Source organism: Callorhinchus milii, unplaced genomic scaffold (genome assembly GCF_018977255.1).
Source record: "Callorhinchus milii isolate IMCB2004 unplaced genomic scaffold, IMCB_Cmil_1.0 Scaffold389, whole genome shotgun sequence".
Taxonomy (NCBI): Eukaryota; Metazoa; Chordata; class Chondrichthyes; order Chimaeriformes; family Callorhinchidae; genus Callorhinchus; species Callorhinchus milii.
In genome coordinates, this window is record NW_024705130.1 from 23,344 (window position 1) to 41,911 (window position 18,568).

At 43.7% G+C, this 18,568-nt stretch overlaps 1 protein-coding gene across 1 annotated transcript in view; it reads right to left on the reverse strand.

The window, feature by feature from the left end:
- Positions 1-17,757, reverse strand: part of LOC121852075 (centrosomal protein of 120 kDa-like) — a 31,903-nt gene extending 14,146 nt beyond the window's left edge. The window contains exons 1-11 of the mRNA XM_042346186.1: positions 17,706-17,757; positions 15,291-15,447; positions 12,219-12,330; positions 10,536-10,671; positions 8,646-8,782; positions 7,192-7,389; positions 6,173-6,391; positions 4,925-5,312; positions 3,300-3,471; positions 1,421-1,570; positions 227-409 (exon numbers count right to left, since the gene is read on the reverse strand). Of these exons, the coding sequence (XP_042202120.1) occupies positions 227-409; positions 1,421-1,570; positions 3,300-3,471; positions 4,925-5,312; positions 6,173-6,391; positions 7,192-7,389; positions 8,646-8,782; positions 10,536-10,671; positions 12,219-12,330; positions 15,291-15,447; positions 17,706-17,757 (1,904 nt within the window). The remainder of the gene's footprint in view (positions 1-226; positions 410-1,420; positions 1,571-3,299; positions 3,472-4,924; positions 5,313-6,172; positions 6,392-7,191; positions 7,390-8,645; positions 8,783-10,535; positions 10,672-12,218; positions 12,331-15,290; positions 15,448-17,705) is intronic.
- Positions 17,758-18,568: the final 811 nt, after the last annotated feature.

The window sequence follows — 18,568 nt, forward strand, 5'->3', positions numbered from 1 at the left end:
AAACGTGCGGCTGCTCCACTGCATAGGCATCTGTTAACTAAAGCGAGCTCATTCACTCTCATAGACGTATGTTAGCATCAGCACATGATGGGTCACAATGATCTCCAATCTAAGCGATAACCAACAACTACCCACAACTTCCCAAGTGTCCGCGCCCGAGTTATTGTGGGCTATTTCCCCCGTGCTTTTAGCGTTGGTTTAAAAGCAGCTCCTTCGCCTTACCCACCCGTGCGTGGCGAGCACGGGCGCGCGGTCGCCGTACGCCTGCCTCCAGCACTGGCCGCCGTCGGGCGCCAGGAATCGTGCGCGTTCCGTCGTGAGCACGTGGGACAACGGGAGGCGCGCCACGCCCAGAAGGCTGTCCTTGGTGAGCCGGTCGCGGTGCCACAACTCCACCACCAGCGGCACCCTGCGGCGGCGGGGCAGAGGCACGGGCGACCGTGCGTTGGCACGTTACGATCCACCGGCCGGTGCTTGGTTCGTGATTTTGTGAATTGTCACAATTCGGTGTTGGAATTCCATTTGAGAATCGATTATCTCGTATCGTTTGTAATGTCTGTCTCATAAAAGTGTTGCTTCTTCCGTCTCATTTGTTCCATTGGCCTGAAGATAACACTCGCATCACTGGACAAAATGTACTTTGGAGTGGATATGGAGCCAAGGGAAAAGAAGCAAAATAATTTGGAGGCCCATCAATACTTGACTGCCAATGCTTGCTGCCATCCAATAAAGTCACACCACCCTAACCAACACCATCTAATGGAGGTTCTTGTGTTACATAACCAGGTGGGTTCAGTACACAGCAAACAAGTAAGGACTGGCTCTCACATGTGTTAATGAAGTGTGAAAGCAGGCTTTAAAGGAAACCTTGGTGTACCAAATTCAAAGGCGGAGGAATGTTTTATTACCTTTCCTGCAACTTTACAAGCCATAACATCCATCACTAATGCACACAGTAAAATTTCCATCTGTGCACGTTTAAGCACAATGGTAAAATCAGCGTGACGAAACGTGTTGTAGTAACCGGCAATGCCACATTGCCAAGGGTAAAAGGTAAAGATGCAGCCTCTCAAATGAACGGCTTAGGCCACTGCTGGCAGAAGGCCTCTACAATAAACAGCTCCAGAAGCCACCCTGGAGGATATTTTGGTTTGCCCTTCCATGCTGGCCAGATGTCTTGAAAGAGGTGAAAATACTAACACTTTACCACACCGGTCTTTTTTATCAGCCACGGTGGACCCATTTATATCGCTGGGTGGACAGAGGAGGGGGGGATTCTAGAAACATGTGTTAACTGCGTTGCCAGGAGATCGAAGCAACGACCACTTCGAGTCCAGTGTGATAGCCGTTTCACCTCGACAGCATCCCTGTTACACCGTGAGAAACGCAAATTCCGGCATCAGCACGCGTCGTGGCTTGCCTGTAGAATGTGTCCTCCAGCTGTTGGGGTAGGGTGGCAAACTCAAACATGCAGTAGGACTGTGGCAGGAACACTTCCATGTGCTTCCGAACTTCCACCGGAGGATTCGTCATGATGGGGGCAGCGCTGCCAAAGAACGGGTACGAGTACCTGTGGAACCAGGGAAGCCACGCGCGCATGGTGGTGGAAACACGGGAATCAGACATTGATTCCAAAATCAACTTACCAGTATGGAGTGTTGCCACAACAGCTGTTACATACACAATGAAGATGATGGTCAGGACACACTTTACTTAATGTACTCACAAGTTAACAATTTATTGTCATTAATGATGTATTAATTGAGGGATGTAGCAATAATAATGTCATTCATCTCAGAAACCATCTATCGGTTTCAATTAAAAAAATCTTTAATTTATATGTATATTTTGTTATTTCATTGTTAATAATTCACTATGTAACACAAGTTTTGTTTCTGGGTACTAAGTGTTATTTTTAATTGCTTATGCCTAAAAAGTATAGAAAATGGCTATTATTCCCCACAAACTTTGCATTTGTGACCAGCACTTTATCTGAACGAAAGACACAAATGCACACGTTTTCTCATTGAAAATAGGTACATTTCAAAATATCACTCACTGTCTTGGTCACAAAAGCAAAGTTTGTGGGGAATAGCCATTTTCTGTACTTTTGAGACATAAGCAATTAGGAAATAACACTTACTACCCAAGGAACAAAAAAATATGTTTGTTACACAGTGTATAATCAGTGTGCATGTGGAAGAAAACCGGAATACCCAGAGATCCATGCATACAAGGTGATAAAAGTCCACTCAGATACGTTCAGAGGTTCACTTCCTGTATTGTCACCTCCAGGCCACTTTGCAGATGAGCTCCTTTTGGAGTTTTACAAATGCTTGCGGTCCACATTTCTCCAATAGTATGCCCCATTCTGAAATGCTTTAAATAACCGACTATTTGGTGATGATGTTTTTATGCTACAAGCCTGTAACCAGCCTGTTCCATGGAGGGGTTTGATTTTTTTTCAAAACTACTATTGTTATAAAAACTGCGGAGTAACAGCCACCTGAATCCCTGTTGAGCTTCATTTTTGACCTGCAAGGTAACTTTTGACACGGGGTGCAACGAACCACTTCTTCCACCAGGTGGTGCCCCACTTATTAGGTTAGCACGGTAAAAATGTTGGTCACATTTTTGACCTATGGCAAAGGTCATAGGTGGTAAACGGCTCATCACCAACAGCTGTCGCGCTGGTTTCTTAATAAGCCATTGCTTGATCCTCTATGTCAAAATTGGTTAAGTTCTGTCACTGGACTGACAGACTGAAGGGCAAATTTTATTTCTAACTCTTTCACCTAAGTGAGAACTTGAGAGACCTAGACAGTGTGATTTCCAAAATTGGCCCAGGTCACCGAAATTATAAAAGAAAAACAAGTAAAGTATAGCAATGATTCAAATAGAAAAAACAACTGTATCATGTGAGAGATCGAAAATATTGCACAAACATAAATCAATGAACAATTCTAAAAACCATGCAGTTAAAATCGACTCAAGGTGATTATTTTCATACCGATCACAGAATAATTACAAATTGAGTAACAGAAACATTAAACAGATAGAGGGTGGCTATAATACTAATATGTTAAAGAACCAAAATATAGGTCTAAACAGACATTATTATGACCGTTATTGTAAGAATGTTAAACATGTTCTGCAACCCAACCTTCACCAACACGGACAAACCAGCAAACAAACAACCCCCATGATCGCCGACACGGCACGGGGGAGACCTTCACCCAATCAGTGGATCGTCAAAGCAGGGCAAAATAACATGTCATTATTAGTATTACTATTCTGACCGCAGTAAGCAGCTGATAGCAGAGTCCAGCGCCAGGTCTCGGATGCTGCGCAAGTCCAGAGAGAAGCACATGTGGTGGGCAGTGGCAGGGATGGCTACGCGTGAGCCGGACGTCAGGCCCGACTCACTTCCAGTAGCGGCGCTGGACACCGGAGCAGCTTCCTTGGGCCCTGCTGTGTAAAAAAAAATAGGGCCTGCGCATCAGACCCATCACACTTTGCACGCGTGTCGTGGAAAATTTTATGGATGTAATTATTAGGCACGCAACCATGCATCAGTAGCCCAGAGAGAGCGTCCATCGTGGAGACGGAGTGATAAAATCGGATCATGCGAAGGAGCTGGATGGATTGTTGCATTGTGGCAGCCGTAAGAAATGGTGACAACTGCTTTATGAAGGAAAGCCTTCATTCAGCAGTGGATTGATGTTGGTAATTGATGTATACATTTTTCTAATCATGTTACATGCAGATTCGTGCGTGAGATTAAATTTATTTATAATTTGCATTTTTTAAGATAATGCGCTAACTTTACCCCAAGTTAATGGAGTGACCAAAATTGTACTCATATTGTACGAACGTGCGAGAAACAATACACACAAGATAAAACCATTGTACTATGACAATAAAATTATACAGATGGAACTTTACATAATTCATGAACAAATATGTCCCCATACTGATACAAACTATTTAATTTCACAAATGGTTTAACGGTGATTGGTTGTCACAACTCACGGAGAGAGTAAGCAATTATTGTACATACAACTATGAAAGTTTTGTCTGGTAAATGTTGTGAAAAGTGGCATATGAAAACAAAACGATCACTCCTGTAGTGCGAAACATTTTTGCAGTATTCTTTCATTTGTTTACAATTCGCTCTAACAGGACTCATGAGCCAGCAGTCACGCCTCAGAGGTTGAAAAACTGGGATAATTGGAGGCCCGGGCTGCAAGAGATCCCATCAGACCTGACATCAGACCCGGGAGCGATCCGATCGTACGAACAATGCACGCTGGGTGGAACGTCGTGCCGACATCCACCCTAACACGTTCTGACAAGGCCAGCTCGCTTGCCCTCGTACTCTCTTCAGAAAAGAAATGCAAAAAAATTCACGCGTAAGCTAATTCTGCGATTGTTTACATTGCCGAAATTAAACAAATGTGATTTAAAAGATAAACATGATTTCGGGGGGGGGGGGTTCCAATCGAGAAGATAAATGTAAAATAATAGGCATAAAAGTGTGGTAATAGAGTATGGCAGTAGTCACGACCAGTTTTTCAACAGTGGACATGTCAAATATGACATCTGATTATATCAAAAATGTTAACCCCACGTTTTAATGTTTTATTGAAGAAAATTCATGCTTAGATTCAGTAAAAAATCAATACAGAGGTAGTCACATCCGTCAAACAATTAAAATGTTTAGTCCACAAAACACTTGCGAAGATGTTAAAAAAGCATTTCAAACCTGCATTCCTTCACATAAGACACAGATAACAAACCTTCTTGCTTCATAAAGTAAACACACATTGAATCGAAACACGACCCTCATTTTTATCAGTTTCATCCACTGCGGGAGTTGTCACAATTTGACTGGCATAATTGCAGTTGCTTATTCGGCACTCACCTCCTGAAGTGCGACCATCATCCTCCAGGCTCTCGCCCTCGTTTCCTGTGCTGTTCCCACGACTGTCAGCGAGGCCCGCCGGCCCCACCGGAGGCCCCGAGGCCTGGCTCGGCTGGCCTGAGGGCTTCCCATTGGTAGCATGGTCAGACCGGGGCTGCTGTGGCCTGGAGGCTTGGCCTCCATGGCCTGAACACTCAGGAGAGTTGAAAGAACTTGGCGGAGGGGATGAGCCGTGTGCTTTGGGCTGGCTTGAGGCTGATTGTTTGGTGGGTGGGGAGGGCGGCACCCCTATAGATGCTTGCTTGCTCACTTCCAGATGGGAGGCTGGCTTTGTGGGCTCTTTGCTTGGAAGCCGTTTTTTAGATGTTGCATTCTCTGGACTCGCCTCCTGAAGTGTGCACAATGATGCCGTTTTAGGTTCACAGTGAATGTACTCTCTGCACGCTTTCACACACGTGCTAACAGTGCACTCTACTTTCCAACTAGGCATGCAATGATTCATACCCCGTGCAATAAAGTGACTCTCAGGATTTGAGGACATGATTCCGTTTAAAGAGATTATTTGTTTTCGTATCGTTTTTACTCCCATTTGTAGTGTCAACTGTGTTTGTTTCTGCTTTCCATGATGATCATGAACATAACAGATGTTGTTATTCCAATTATGCAATCAGTATCATGGTAAGCTTCACAGTATCATTCTGAAGTTTTGCAAAGCAGTACATAACTTATTATTGGTTCTTTCGGTAAAGTCACGTAGAAGGGAAATAATAAAATAATATATAAATAATTGTATTTCCCTTCTACGTGACTTTACCGAAAGAACCAAGAATATGAATCCCTGCAGTCACGAAAGCTTTAAATCAAGATTTAGTACATAACTTGTGAAAGAGCAGCGAACAGAAGCAAACATCAGAAGACTACTTCTGAGATATCTTTAACTGACTTTTATCCACACCTGGGGACACTTTGCCACATGCCCTGCTATACAGATATTCATTCCATGGCAGGAAAACCAATTTTTTATTCTCAGACCAGACATTACTCAACATTAAATTAAACCTGATTTAATGTGATGGTTATTATGTAGTCATTGGTGAATGAGCTGAGATCCACTTACTACACTTGAAAAACCCATTTAATCATGGGTGGCTAAAGGCTGGATTTAAATGGACGATCCCTGTGGTGCTTGTTGGCTCATTGCCGACCTCTTGAAACACCTGGCCAACTGTTGTTGTATTTCTAACGTACCCGAGAAGGAGCACCCTCTCGCCGGAGTGTCACTGAAACGCCGACGGAAGGAGCCTCGTCGGAAGCGAGTGGCGGCATCTTCTGCTTAGTTTTGTTGGGAGGGACCAGGGCGAACACCCCCTCCACCGTCACAGGTCTCATGTCCACCTCTCTGCGTGCTAATCCTTCCAGTGACACCTCCGTGCTGCCTAGGGATTGCTCCCCACAACAGAGGTGAATCTGCACAAGCACAAAATACAACATTTCGTGTTGGGGGAAAAAAAAACCTCCCCGGTGAGAAGCACGTGTGGAGCCATTGCATAGATAGAGGTGCAGCCCTGAAATTGCTTGCTCTGCTGACAGAAATACTCCATTAGGGGGACAGAGCCTCTCCGGTGAGTAGTCTTAGAAGACGTGGCAGTAACCACAAGTACCCACACATTACCCCACCACACACAACCGGCAGCTCGAACATAACAGAGGTTTTGCAGCCAACATCATGATTCATAATAGATTTTTAAGTGAGACAAATATGAATTATGAATGTGTGGTATACCCATTTATACTCCTGGGTGGATCGAAGAGGAGTGGGGATTTAAGAAACTTGCCCATTGCTTTAGCTGCCGCACCAAGAGATCGACCTAGCTACGTCTGGATTGCAAATCCAGCGTGCTAACCATGATAACCATGGCAGCATCCCTGAGTCATAACTCTTGATATAAATAGCGTACATGTACTGGAGGCACAATGTATGAGCCACATGCCAGAGTCAAGATAGAAATCCGTGAACAATGGATACAAAAGCACGCTTGTAATCAGGATCAAAAATATATTAAAGTAACCGAAATCTTATGGCAATACCATAGATTAATGCACACAACTTGAATGTCAATGTCAAGGTTTAGCACACCGTTTTAAAAGAGAATGTTTAGAAAGTCGTATCAATCACTCATACTGATATGTTGCAAAATGTTACACATACAACGCTGCAAAGTTCTGAATTGTGAGGGGTTGGTTGTTGTTCCTATGTGCTTATTCACCTGTATTGGAGGCTGCAAGGAAAAGTAGCGCTGCAAAACATCAACCGTGCTCCGGATTTTAAGGGAGGCTCGCTCCGGCGAGAAGTTGGGGTTCAGGAGGTCAGCGAAGGGGTCGTTGGCAACACTGTTGCCCAGCAGGGTGTAGTAGAAGTAGAACTCAGGCTTGCCCTCCGGGAGCCGCACACTGCTCGGCACCAGCTGCACGGGGGTTGAACGCACATGATTACAGAGCAGGTGCCGCAAGCCTAGCACTTTAGAGCTTACCACCTGAGCCAATTCAAAGTCTATTATTTATCAAGGTGAGATCCAAATGAGATTATCTCTCCGTGCGAGAAAGAAATAAGAACGCAGCTGCTTTTTCTTTCTTTACGATCTGAGGTCGTAAATATTTATTTATTGTTCGGACTATCAGCATATGGTGGTTTTCTCTTGAAAGTAAAACAAAAAACTGCAGCATATTCAGACTCCATTTCGGAGGTTTTGTTAGTACAGTGTTTTAAAATCCCTGCTAAAGGAAGATGAAACCCATTTAACTTTTATTTAATAGATAACCTAAGCTGTATGTATTGAGCTGCCCACCATAAGTTAGAAGTTTTATTCATGAGCAAAACATATTTTAAATAACAGCGAGGTGCTAGACCATCGTGTTCTTGTGTTGCCACTGCATTACATATTGATGTGTATTTCTGTCACTGGGCTGCCAAAAATACTTACTTGACCAAGATAAACATCTCGTTTCTTATTGATGAAGTTTCAAACTCGTGTTGGATAGTCCAGGACACACACAGCCTCGGCATAAGGGTACAGGTACAGCCCTGCCAGTACTTGCTCATGCCATTTTCCTGGCGCAAAGGGGATTATAGAGGGTATTCTGGCCTACTCTTTCGCGCTTGTCATACGATTTGGAGAGGGTGGGAGTACACACGCATTGCTCAACCACACGTAATCTGCCAATTGACTAATGTTGATGTATCCATGTAGAAATGGGTGAGCAGAAGCGGGAGTGATTTCACTAACTTTCCCATTGTTTCAACTGCTGCACCAGGAGAAGGAACCGGCGACCTCAGGGAGGTTGGAGGTTGAGCATGCCAACTGTTACCCTGTGGCAGTGTCCTACAGCGTAGGACATAGATTTATAAATGTAATTTGTTCATGTGTTGTGTCTTCTTGAAAACATGAAGTTACATGTGCAACCGACACAAGTATGACCAAGATTCATTGCAGGATAGTTCACATATTTTTGTTATTTTCATAATTTTTAATAGTATATAAGCTGTTTGTCTCTTAACGGTGATTCTTACATATGTGTTAGTTTTATCGTTAGGTTAGAAAAGCTTAGTCTGTGATCTCCAGTTGCCTGGGTGGAAAAGTGGGCTAAAGATTTGCCCAATACAGGCCAGCTGGCTCCAAACCTTAATGGACTAACTAACCAATTCCCAGTGAATAAAACATACCTGTTCTAAATGAGCTGCAAATGCAATGGTGACTGACACCACGTAGACATCAGTGGCCTGGCGGGATGGACCTATCCAGTAGAAGCCTTCCTCCTCATCCAGCACGGCCGTCAGAGCCTTGGCGTTTGGAATGCGTGCTGCAAACCACAAAGTAAATGGAGAGCTAATGTCACACATTAAGTCGCTAAATTGTGATTAACTTATAACATTAAGTTAAAGCTTCATGCAATAAAGACGAGGAAAAGTAATTTTTTGGTTTTGCTGAAATGTTCACATCAATAGCGAGAAGATTTAAGTTTGGTCAAACATTTAGATAAGGACCTATTATACAGCTTTCATGTTTATGTTCTGAGAAATATGCAAAATAGCGAGGAATATGCAAACACAAATAGAGAAAAAGGTTTCTTACCAGAAAGAAGCATTAGCTTAGTTATAGATATAGGTGATTTAAGAGCTTCATTGTCAGATTCCATTGAAAGAAGTAGAGGAAAGACACAGAAGAACATTGCACGTTGAAAGGAAAATAAGGCGCAGAGAAATTTTTTACTAAAATTTATCTTAGCATTCACACAACTCACAATATTTTACACACAGGTATATTCAAGCATGTAAAATTAAGAAATGTGTAGTGAGTCCAACTGAGTCGCAGACGTTGTCTTAGGGAGCAACACGTTTTATTAAACTATTTGCACAATATACTCCAGGCTATTAACACAACATACTCTCAGGTGGTGACCACCAACTAACCACGCTACGACGGAACTAGACACGGTTCCGCTATCCCGGTCCGGACCACAAGCTGGGTCGGACCGTGTGGCTGGAGGCTTCTTCAAGCTTGACGTGGATCTTCTGCCTCTCCAACAGTAAGAACCCCGAGCCCCTTACAGGGCCCCCTTATATCGGGCGGGCTGGGGCTGGCTCCGCCTCTCGCCCCGCCCACCTTCTCGATCTCTCTCTCCTTGCCCGAAGGCTCTCGAGAGTTCTTCCCGGACCATGTGACCACCCGTTGGCCCCCTCCACCGGTGGTCCCCTCCAGTATCATCCCCCAACGTAACCCTAGCTGGCCGACACTCTCTCGCTCTCTCAACGGGAGCCCGCACCGCACGCTGTGCGTGGTGCCCCCGCGCTTAACCAGCGCTCACCCAAGCCCCCACTAGGGCTGGTACTACACCCGTGTCCAGGGTGTACACACAACAGTAGACATCCCGCCATGGCCTTGCAAGCCCGGCACTACACAGTGATATTTCCAGTCACTACAAATGTAATATAAATTTTATATATAACCTGAATGTATTCCTTAACTTAGTGAACATTAAAAAAAACATGACAATGGCATTTCCTTCAGCAGATGCTCCTGGAAAGCTCTGTAAAAGCCAACATGATGTGATGCAGGCCTGCCAGGGTTCAATCCAAGACTATCTCGTTTTAATTGACATTTTGCCACAGCACTACCTGTTTTTTTTTTATTACTGAAAGAACCAATGATAAGTCTACATTATAGACTGCCAGTATGCTCACTCAGGTTAAGAACCAGGCTACATTCTACATTATAGACTGCCAGTATGCTCACCGAGGTTAAGAACCAGGCTACAGTCAACATTATAGACTACCAGTACACTCACCAAACTTAATAACCAGGCTACAGTCTACATTATAGATTTCCAGTACTCACTCCGATTAAGAACCAGGCTACAGTCTACATTAGTGTTTTTCTTTTTTTTTAATTCAATTCATTTTATTCTTATTTTTCTATCTACGTGACTTTACTGAAAAAAATCACCATGTGAAATACTTCACCTACATGACGATGTGCAAAAAGGGCAGCCCACGGTGGCAAAGCATGAAGGGCGGGAATTGTCGGTATGCACACTGCTAATACAGTTCACATACCGTCTCTCGGTGGAGCGTCTCTGGCCCGGAATGCGTCTGGCTGTGCTTTTGAGTCGTTTTCCAGCAGCACCCCAATCCGGAGCTCTGGACGTGTCTTGGCATACTTGCTGCTCAATAGTGGGTACCACTTGGGTGGCTAAAATATTTAAATAAATATTAACTGGCAGCACATTCTACCCACTATGACATACGTTTTCAAGAAACGTGATCATTTAGCAAAGAGCAATGGAAGGTAAAATTGAAAAGTGCACAAAATACATGGACAGATGCATGCTGGGAATTACAATGAGAGACGGGAGGAGGAATGCATGGATTAGAGAACTTGGCGCAGGTTAAGACAATTCATACTGCTAATAAAAATAAGTGGGTTTGGACAGGACACATCATGGCTGAAAGGGAAAATAGCAATGGTCAATAGTGAAAGATGTGGTAGCCAAGGAATGGAATATGTATGAAAGTACACCCACTGAGGAGATGGAAAGGTGGATTTTACATATCTGCATCATGAAAAACAATGGCAGCTTGGAGAGGCCTTCATCTGACAGTGGATTAACTATGGTTGATGATGATATTGGAAGTGATTAAAATTGTTTACCGCAATTCACTTGTTTGCCTCTATATTAAACGGAAATGCTTTACAAGTAAATTATTTCCTCTAAATAAAAAAGAAATCATGGACAGCGGCACCAGTTGTCAGACTAATAAAGAGTCCCTGTAAAAACAGAATGAACAATGCATGGTATTCTGTTCTTGGCTTTGGCATGAAAGATAAATTGGTAGCCCGTACCTACAACAAAAATGGCAAAAAACTTAAATTAATAGGAGCAGTTTTTCTGGAACAGATTGTGCTAAAAAAAGTAATGTAAAAAAACACCTTGAACAATTATAAATTATACTATAGTCATTCAAAAATGTTAATGTAATGGTAATACCCTTCATTTATCCAAGAACTGTCAAGACTCTTTCAAGGTCCTGCAATGTGATGTTTGGCCAATTTCACTTGTGAATATTTGGAGGAAACCCTAACGCATATGAGACGGTAACACTCAAAGTTCAACAGAGAGACTCAATAATTAACTGCTGTACCTGCATATATTGCACACATCACAGCTTCAGCCTGCAACTCCTGATTTTTCCAGCTAGTCTCAAAATCCAAGTACTAAACAGGATTAACCGTGTTTCGCTTTTGAAATCTGACAAGATCAGGTGCATTGCAGGGTAATTTGGCCACAGGCAAATGTAGCTTTGATTGTTGCATGGCACAAACTTCAATTCACTCAAGATTTCTGAGATCCTATATTGCCTAAAGTATTTACATAAATGTTGCGCATGAGGTCTGTCAATTACTTTTACAATTCTTTCAGTAATATATAAACAGCCTTTTACTTGCCACAGATTAAAACCTGGACATTGTTCTTCTCATGCAAATCCAAACTATAATTCTGTAAAATAATCAATTACAGTCGCTTGTTAATCCACTGTTGGATGAAAGCCTCCCCACTCCGTGTCAGTCATGGGGTTTGTTGACCATACTTCACCATGCACAAGCTGGTGAAGGAGGGAGACCTGAGGACACATTCAGATATTACTCACTTCCCAATTTAGCTGTGGCCTGGAATTGAACTCAGGTGGTTGGATTCATAATGCAGCGCACTAACCACTGCAACACAATGAGGCTCTTACCGTTGGCTTTTCTTGAACGGACCTAAGATCAAGGACCACGTAGCCAACCGGCTCCTTTGCAGATGGGGAATCCACGGCGAAGCACTGCAGCTTGATCGGAGTCCTCTGCAGCCTGGAAAAAGGATATTAAATGTGTCATTGTTCCGCAAATAAAATACAAGCAGAAAAGTAGCTTAAATAATAAATTTCATAGAAGTGAAAAAAAATTATGTTGACATCGATTGCATTTGTTTTCACAGTTGTAGCTATGCAGCTCTGGTAGGACTGCATGTTTTTCGGTCCTTGATGTCTGACGTTTCGCTCCAGTATGAAATGGAGATGCTCCCAGCATGGGGGGTGAAGTGTGGATATAATGCCAAACATGTGGTACAACTCAAAAATAAATAGAACATCACGAGTTATATTTTAATGGTATAACTAGTAAGGTTGGAATGATTCATTCCCTCCATCTCTCGGCGACTCCATACATTGTTGTGATTCCGGGTCATGAAATTAATTATAATTCAAGAATCAAATTATATTTTTTACAATGCAGAGAATGGCATCATCTCCAATGGCTTAAGGGCCACGTGAACCAGTAAAATATTACGTATGTGAATAACAATCAATCCCTGTGCAATTCTATGCACGTATTGCAGGCTTAAGAAACAATAGCACGTAATCAATAAATCTTTGTATTTTTCCAACCCTCATAAATACTTTGTAAAAATAACCACTTAAATAAACGTGGTGACTATGATCACAGTATTGAATAACCCTCTTTCTGAAGCAAGCCTAGTTCCAGGAACGTCAAGGTGTGATCATCCTTCACGTAGACGAGAAGTCTGGTGAAAGTGGGCAGCAGCTGATGGAAAAGAGTAATTGCAAGAAGTGATGCTGGAGTATAATGTGATGGATGTAGGTATTTAAAAAAAAACGATGCTACCATCAAGTCGCTTGCCTATAATACTAATCCTAACCACTATCCCTACTGCTCAAGCCTGGGAATAGTTGTTACATTTACTGGTTTACACTGCAACTTCGGCTCAAATCATCCATCATTTCAGCTACACCAAGGAATACAGCCCAGCTCTTTCAGAAGCCCCCCGTTGTGGGATTGCAAGCTGTGCAACTGCTCGCCATGATTAGCCCTGGGCCGAACTCAGACACTAGTGAGCCTTGTTCACCGTGATGTGGTTTAACCAGCTGTCTGTTGGAGGAGGCAGATCCCCATGGGATTATAGGGCTCGGAGAGGTGAGTGGGGTGGGGGGTCACATGGGATTGGTGCACAGCTGTGACGTATAGATTAATAGAGAATCTCAATGTACAGGCATACCACCTATAGCGCTCAGGATGCATTCTTGGGAATCGGAGTACTATATAGGAAACAGCGCTATACGAGGTCATTATAACATGGTTCCAATGGAAATGCGTTCCCGACAGCTACATTTTACCTATGAGCGATATATGAGGGCTTCATTGGGGTATCAATAATAGCCATAATAATGATACTGTACACATGATATATGTGTAGAGTAGTGGGTGACGTCACGTCACGCTCGCCTCCGAGGGAGTGGCGTCGCAGGGAGTGACGTCAGGCGGACCTTGGGGACGGTGACGTCATGTCCCACGGTGGTATTTAAGAGGAGTCCCGTGACGTAAGCGGGTCGTCGGGAGAGCCGGGAAGGAGAGTGAAAGTTGGGTAACAGAAGCTAACACGAGGCTAAGGGTGGCTGCTTCAACCCAGCCGGCCGAAGTTGGTTTACCCCTCGGCCGGTGCAGTGGGAAGAGCCCGAGACATGCCGGGATGGTAGGTTTCCCAGTACCCTACCCCCAGGGAGTTATAGGCTAGTGGAGTCCCTTGTTAGGCATAAGCCCGTAACAACTGTTAGGCGTGAGCCAGTCGTAAACTGCACCGCAACATATGTATGAAAGAATTTATAAATAAAAACTATTTATTTTATTGATGACATAAAAATACAAAAAGTTATGTACTGAGGAGTGCATTCAGTCAGAGCTTGTGTAAGATTAACCACCGTCTGTTAAAAACACATGTTCCGCGGGAAGATATACAGTACAAAAAAATGGGATCCATCGATCGCCAATGCATTTATGCAGTAATTAACCCTCGATGAATCAATACACTAACGTGGCTGTTGGATCGACTTTGAGCAGAATCTAAACAATTGACACCTTGATTCAGGTCCCACAAGACCACATGGTTAAAGACAAGCCCCTACAGGGAAATGCCGCACCTGCTTTCTTCCATATAAGGATTGATCCGCACAGGGATTTTACTCCAGGACAAAGAGCGTTATAACGAAACAGCGTCATATGCATGCAATGGGTGCTAACTGAAAAGGGTGTGATGGAGATATGCATAATTGGAATTACATTGAGACAAAGAAAGAGGAACACACGGATTAGAGGACATGCAACAGTTGGTCTGGGATTCCACACAACTCCGTGCTTGTTTGTTTATAAGTCTATTGTCTCTCCTCCGTCCGCTATGGGCAGGAATTAGACACAACTCTCTCCTTGTTCTCTACCCCAACCCCCCTCTCTCTCTGCCCCCCCCCCTCTCTCTATTTAAGGCCTCGACACAGAGGCATTGTCTCTCTGTCTATGTTGTGTCTCTCTTTGTGTGTGTCTCTATCTGCTTGTGTGTATGTCTGTGTCTCCGTGTCTGTGTTGGTCTCTCTCTCTCAAATTTAGCAATCTTTGGAAGAACGTAATCAACCAGGTAGGGTGTTGACTGTTGTGTTAGCCGACTTTCTGTGTTGTATTGCATTATATTTTTAAGTTTACTATGTTTGTTTTCTCATTCATTCTTACCTGATGATGATTGCTTGTGTTGCAATCGAAACGTCGTATTCTATTATTATTTTAGAGTCGGGATCACCCCCACGACCTCCCGTATAAGACTCAGTTAACATCTCGCCACAGTAGGTTAATAGCCAAAGGACAACCTTAGAGGAAGCTCAAAGGTTGTATTGAGTTATATTATTATTCTAAAACGTACTAATTTAATTATAAAACGTACAACATGATGGTGGGACAAAAGGCGAGGTGTTTGGAGGTGCTCTCTGTACCTGTGTTGGTGCAGCGACTTGCGGTCCAGCTCCCAGGCGAGCTCGGTGGCGAACTCGGGCTGCTCCAAGTGCTCAACGGGGTCTGTGAAGAGGCTCTCACCATCGAACCTGGCCTCCACCACGAGCTGGTGCCGCAGACGCTTGGGAAAGCGGCGCCCTTGGATGGGGCAGGGCAGGGAAGAGAGGAAGAACATGGGCAGGGCAGAGGTAGGGAGAAGAGCAACGGTGGGTTATGTTAGAGGGCCTAGCACGGTTGGCTACTGTATGGTGCGAAAACACATTCCTGCGGAGGGAGTTGGTAGGAACGTTGGATTGCTCGGTAAATGGCCAGGGTCAACGGCAGCTTGGTGTATTCCGCAAATATGCCCGACTGTGAGGGCGGGCACAAGCCGGCGTGAGTAGGTTAAACGTTGAGTTTTATAAGGGCACCACAGGGTGACCAGCCCCTCCCCGCCCAGCCCCACCCCTCCCACCCCCACCCAGCCCCTCCCCACCCAGCCCCTCCCCACCCAGCCCCTCCCCACCCAGCCCCTCCCCACCCAGCCCCTCCCCACCCAGCACGACGGACGGGCACAATAATCCCCTGTGGGCTGGTGTAACCACCAGGAGCTTCCAACCAGTATAAGTTATATATACAGTACACAGCAGACGTGCATCACTCATTGAGATCCGATTCAGCATCAATAAGCATTGCATGTATTGCTTAAAACAAATTCAGTTTCCTTCCTTGAACAAATGATGCCAAGTCAAATTGGTCTGTGATATCAGTAGGCGGATGAACTAAAACATATCTGTATTTATGTGTGGCATGAGAACATAGTTGTGCTTGTATACGGTTTCTCTGTGGGTCACTTTTTAAAGTTTCCAAATCGTAGTTATCGTGTAGACTGTATAGTTTGGTCACTATTTTTATTTACAGCACTCTACAGCATATGCAATGCATTGTTCTGGACTTTTTCAATCCACCACTGAACGAAGGGCTCCCCACGTATTTCAGCCATACTTCACGCCGGTGAGAGCATGCTGGTGAAGGGTTATGTATTTGGTTTTCGCAACGAATATCATCAATAATTCAGGGTTTTCTCGGGGTAATATCGCGTAAATATAAATGTGTCGTTAAACCCGCCACCACCCGACACAGCCAATTAGTAAGGTTTGTCACGTAAACAGAACGTGCCAATTCGTCACTAGTACAGCACTAACCGGTGTGTTGGAGAGCCAAGCCACAACATTTACAAACTGAGGACGACGTTTCGCCAGTAATTACAACTAGCTTCATCAGGCGACAGCCAGATTTGTGGAGAAGTCTTACCGTTTCGTTCCTTAACGACACATTTATATATTTACGCGATCTAACCCAAAAACCTCTATTATGGATGATATTTTTCGCGAAAGCCTACGTGTTACACTGTACTGTACGTGTAAAATCGTCCCGTATACAATACAACCATTTATACTTTGTGTGGTTGGTACCGTGGTCGCTATTCATGGCTTTAAATAAGAACGTTATGCATTAAGACCGCATTGCTCAACTAAATACTGTAACCGGTCTCTTAAAAAGCATCGTCATTTAAAGGAAACCGTTATATATTTGTGTTTTATAGATACACTCAACTCTATAACATCGTAATTTTACACTTATTGTGTCAATTTGATGAGCTATATTTATTAGCAGGTAAGAGCCCAATGATACCAAAAGTTATGTATCTTATTCCAGGGAGCCCTGGGCTTAAATAAGCACCGCACATCAAAGTCCGTGTACTGTATAAACAAACTTTCAAAGACTACTTTTTAAACTCTAGATTTGAAGCTTTCGTGACTGCAAGAATTCATACTCTTTGTTTTTTTCGGTAAAGTCACGTTTTCATTTAATTACAATTTTTACATACGTGACTTTACCGAAAAAAACAAAAGGTACTTTTTAAACGTTTCATCACCATTACAATTAACGTCATACACAGAATAAGATTTTAAAAAAGCATTTAACAAAACACTATGTACAGTATGCGTTCAATATCTTTAAACAATTAAACCAGAATACGGACCAAAACAGTATTCGTATATCCGTTCACCTAACATTTAATTCCTGTATAGTGATTATAAACAATAGACCAATCACCATATAACATTACATTGTATACATTTCGATTTAAAGCTTTCGGACTGCAGGGATTCATCTTCTTGTTTCTTTCGGTAAAGTCACGTAGAATTACTTCCCTTCTACGTGACTTTACCGAAAGAAACAAGAACATTGTATACAATTTACACGTAACAGTTGAACTGAATGTTCAACTAAGAATGCACGTTTAACTTCTTTCGCACCGTACGTAGCCAACCGCGCTAATCGGAGGTGCGGCATGGAGAAGAGAGGACAGGGAGCGTCACTAAACACACACACACGAGGACATCATCCACCTTCCAAGATGGACAGGACGATGAGCAGCTGGTCAGGTCTGGAGGAGCTCATGTCGCTTGAGACCTGTCAACATAAAAGTGGAGTTGAGAGGTGTGTGTATGTACGTATGTATGCGTGTGTTGAACTTCTTTCACGCCGTACGTAGCCAACCGTGATAATCGGTTGTCTGCGCGATCGGAGGTGGGGGCGAGGCAGAATGAGGAGAAACAAAAACAATTTGGATTTAAAAAAGCAGCGAAGGGCTAAAATAAAAAGATAATTAACAGCATTCAGAGCAAAGTGGTGGAAATATGAAAAGGGGGGGATGGTGTAGGAGGGGTGAATGAGTAAAGTGAAGCAATAGACACGTGAGTGAGAAGTAAAGCGTCAATACGAGTGAAGATTAAAGCAGCGACGGTGTGAAATCGAATGAGTGAACGGCATCAGCAGCAGAACGAACACACAACTCGAGGCGAATTCAGAGGCGACTACGCAGGAGAGCTAATAGTTGTGGCGAAGAGGTGCACGGCAGGAGTTGAAGACTAAGTAGAAAGGAGGTAAAAAAAAGACTCAAAAGGCAGCAAAAGGTAGCGGACTGCCACTGCTTGAGCTTGCGGAGGCCTTCCCGCCAGTGGTGGCGCGCAGCGTTCAAACCAGGAAGCGGAAGTCGAGCCCCGGACTCTACCAACTCGCGCCCAACTCGCGGGGGGGTTGGAGGGGAGTGACAGAGGACCGGGGATGGGGGGGGAGAGTGGTGAAGCTGTTGAGGTGTCATTCTTTGTTTCTTTCGGTTAAGTCACGTCTAAAGATAAAATAATAAATTAAAATAATAGCATATTACGACGTTTCGATTGCGTAATATGCTATTATTTTAATTTATTAT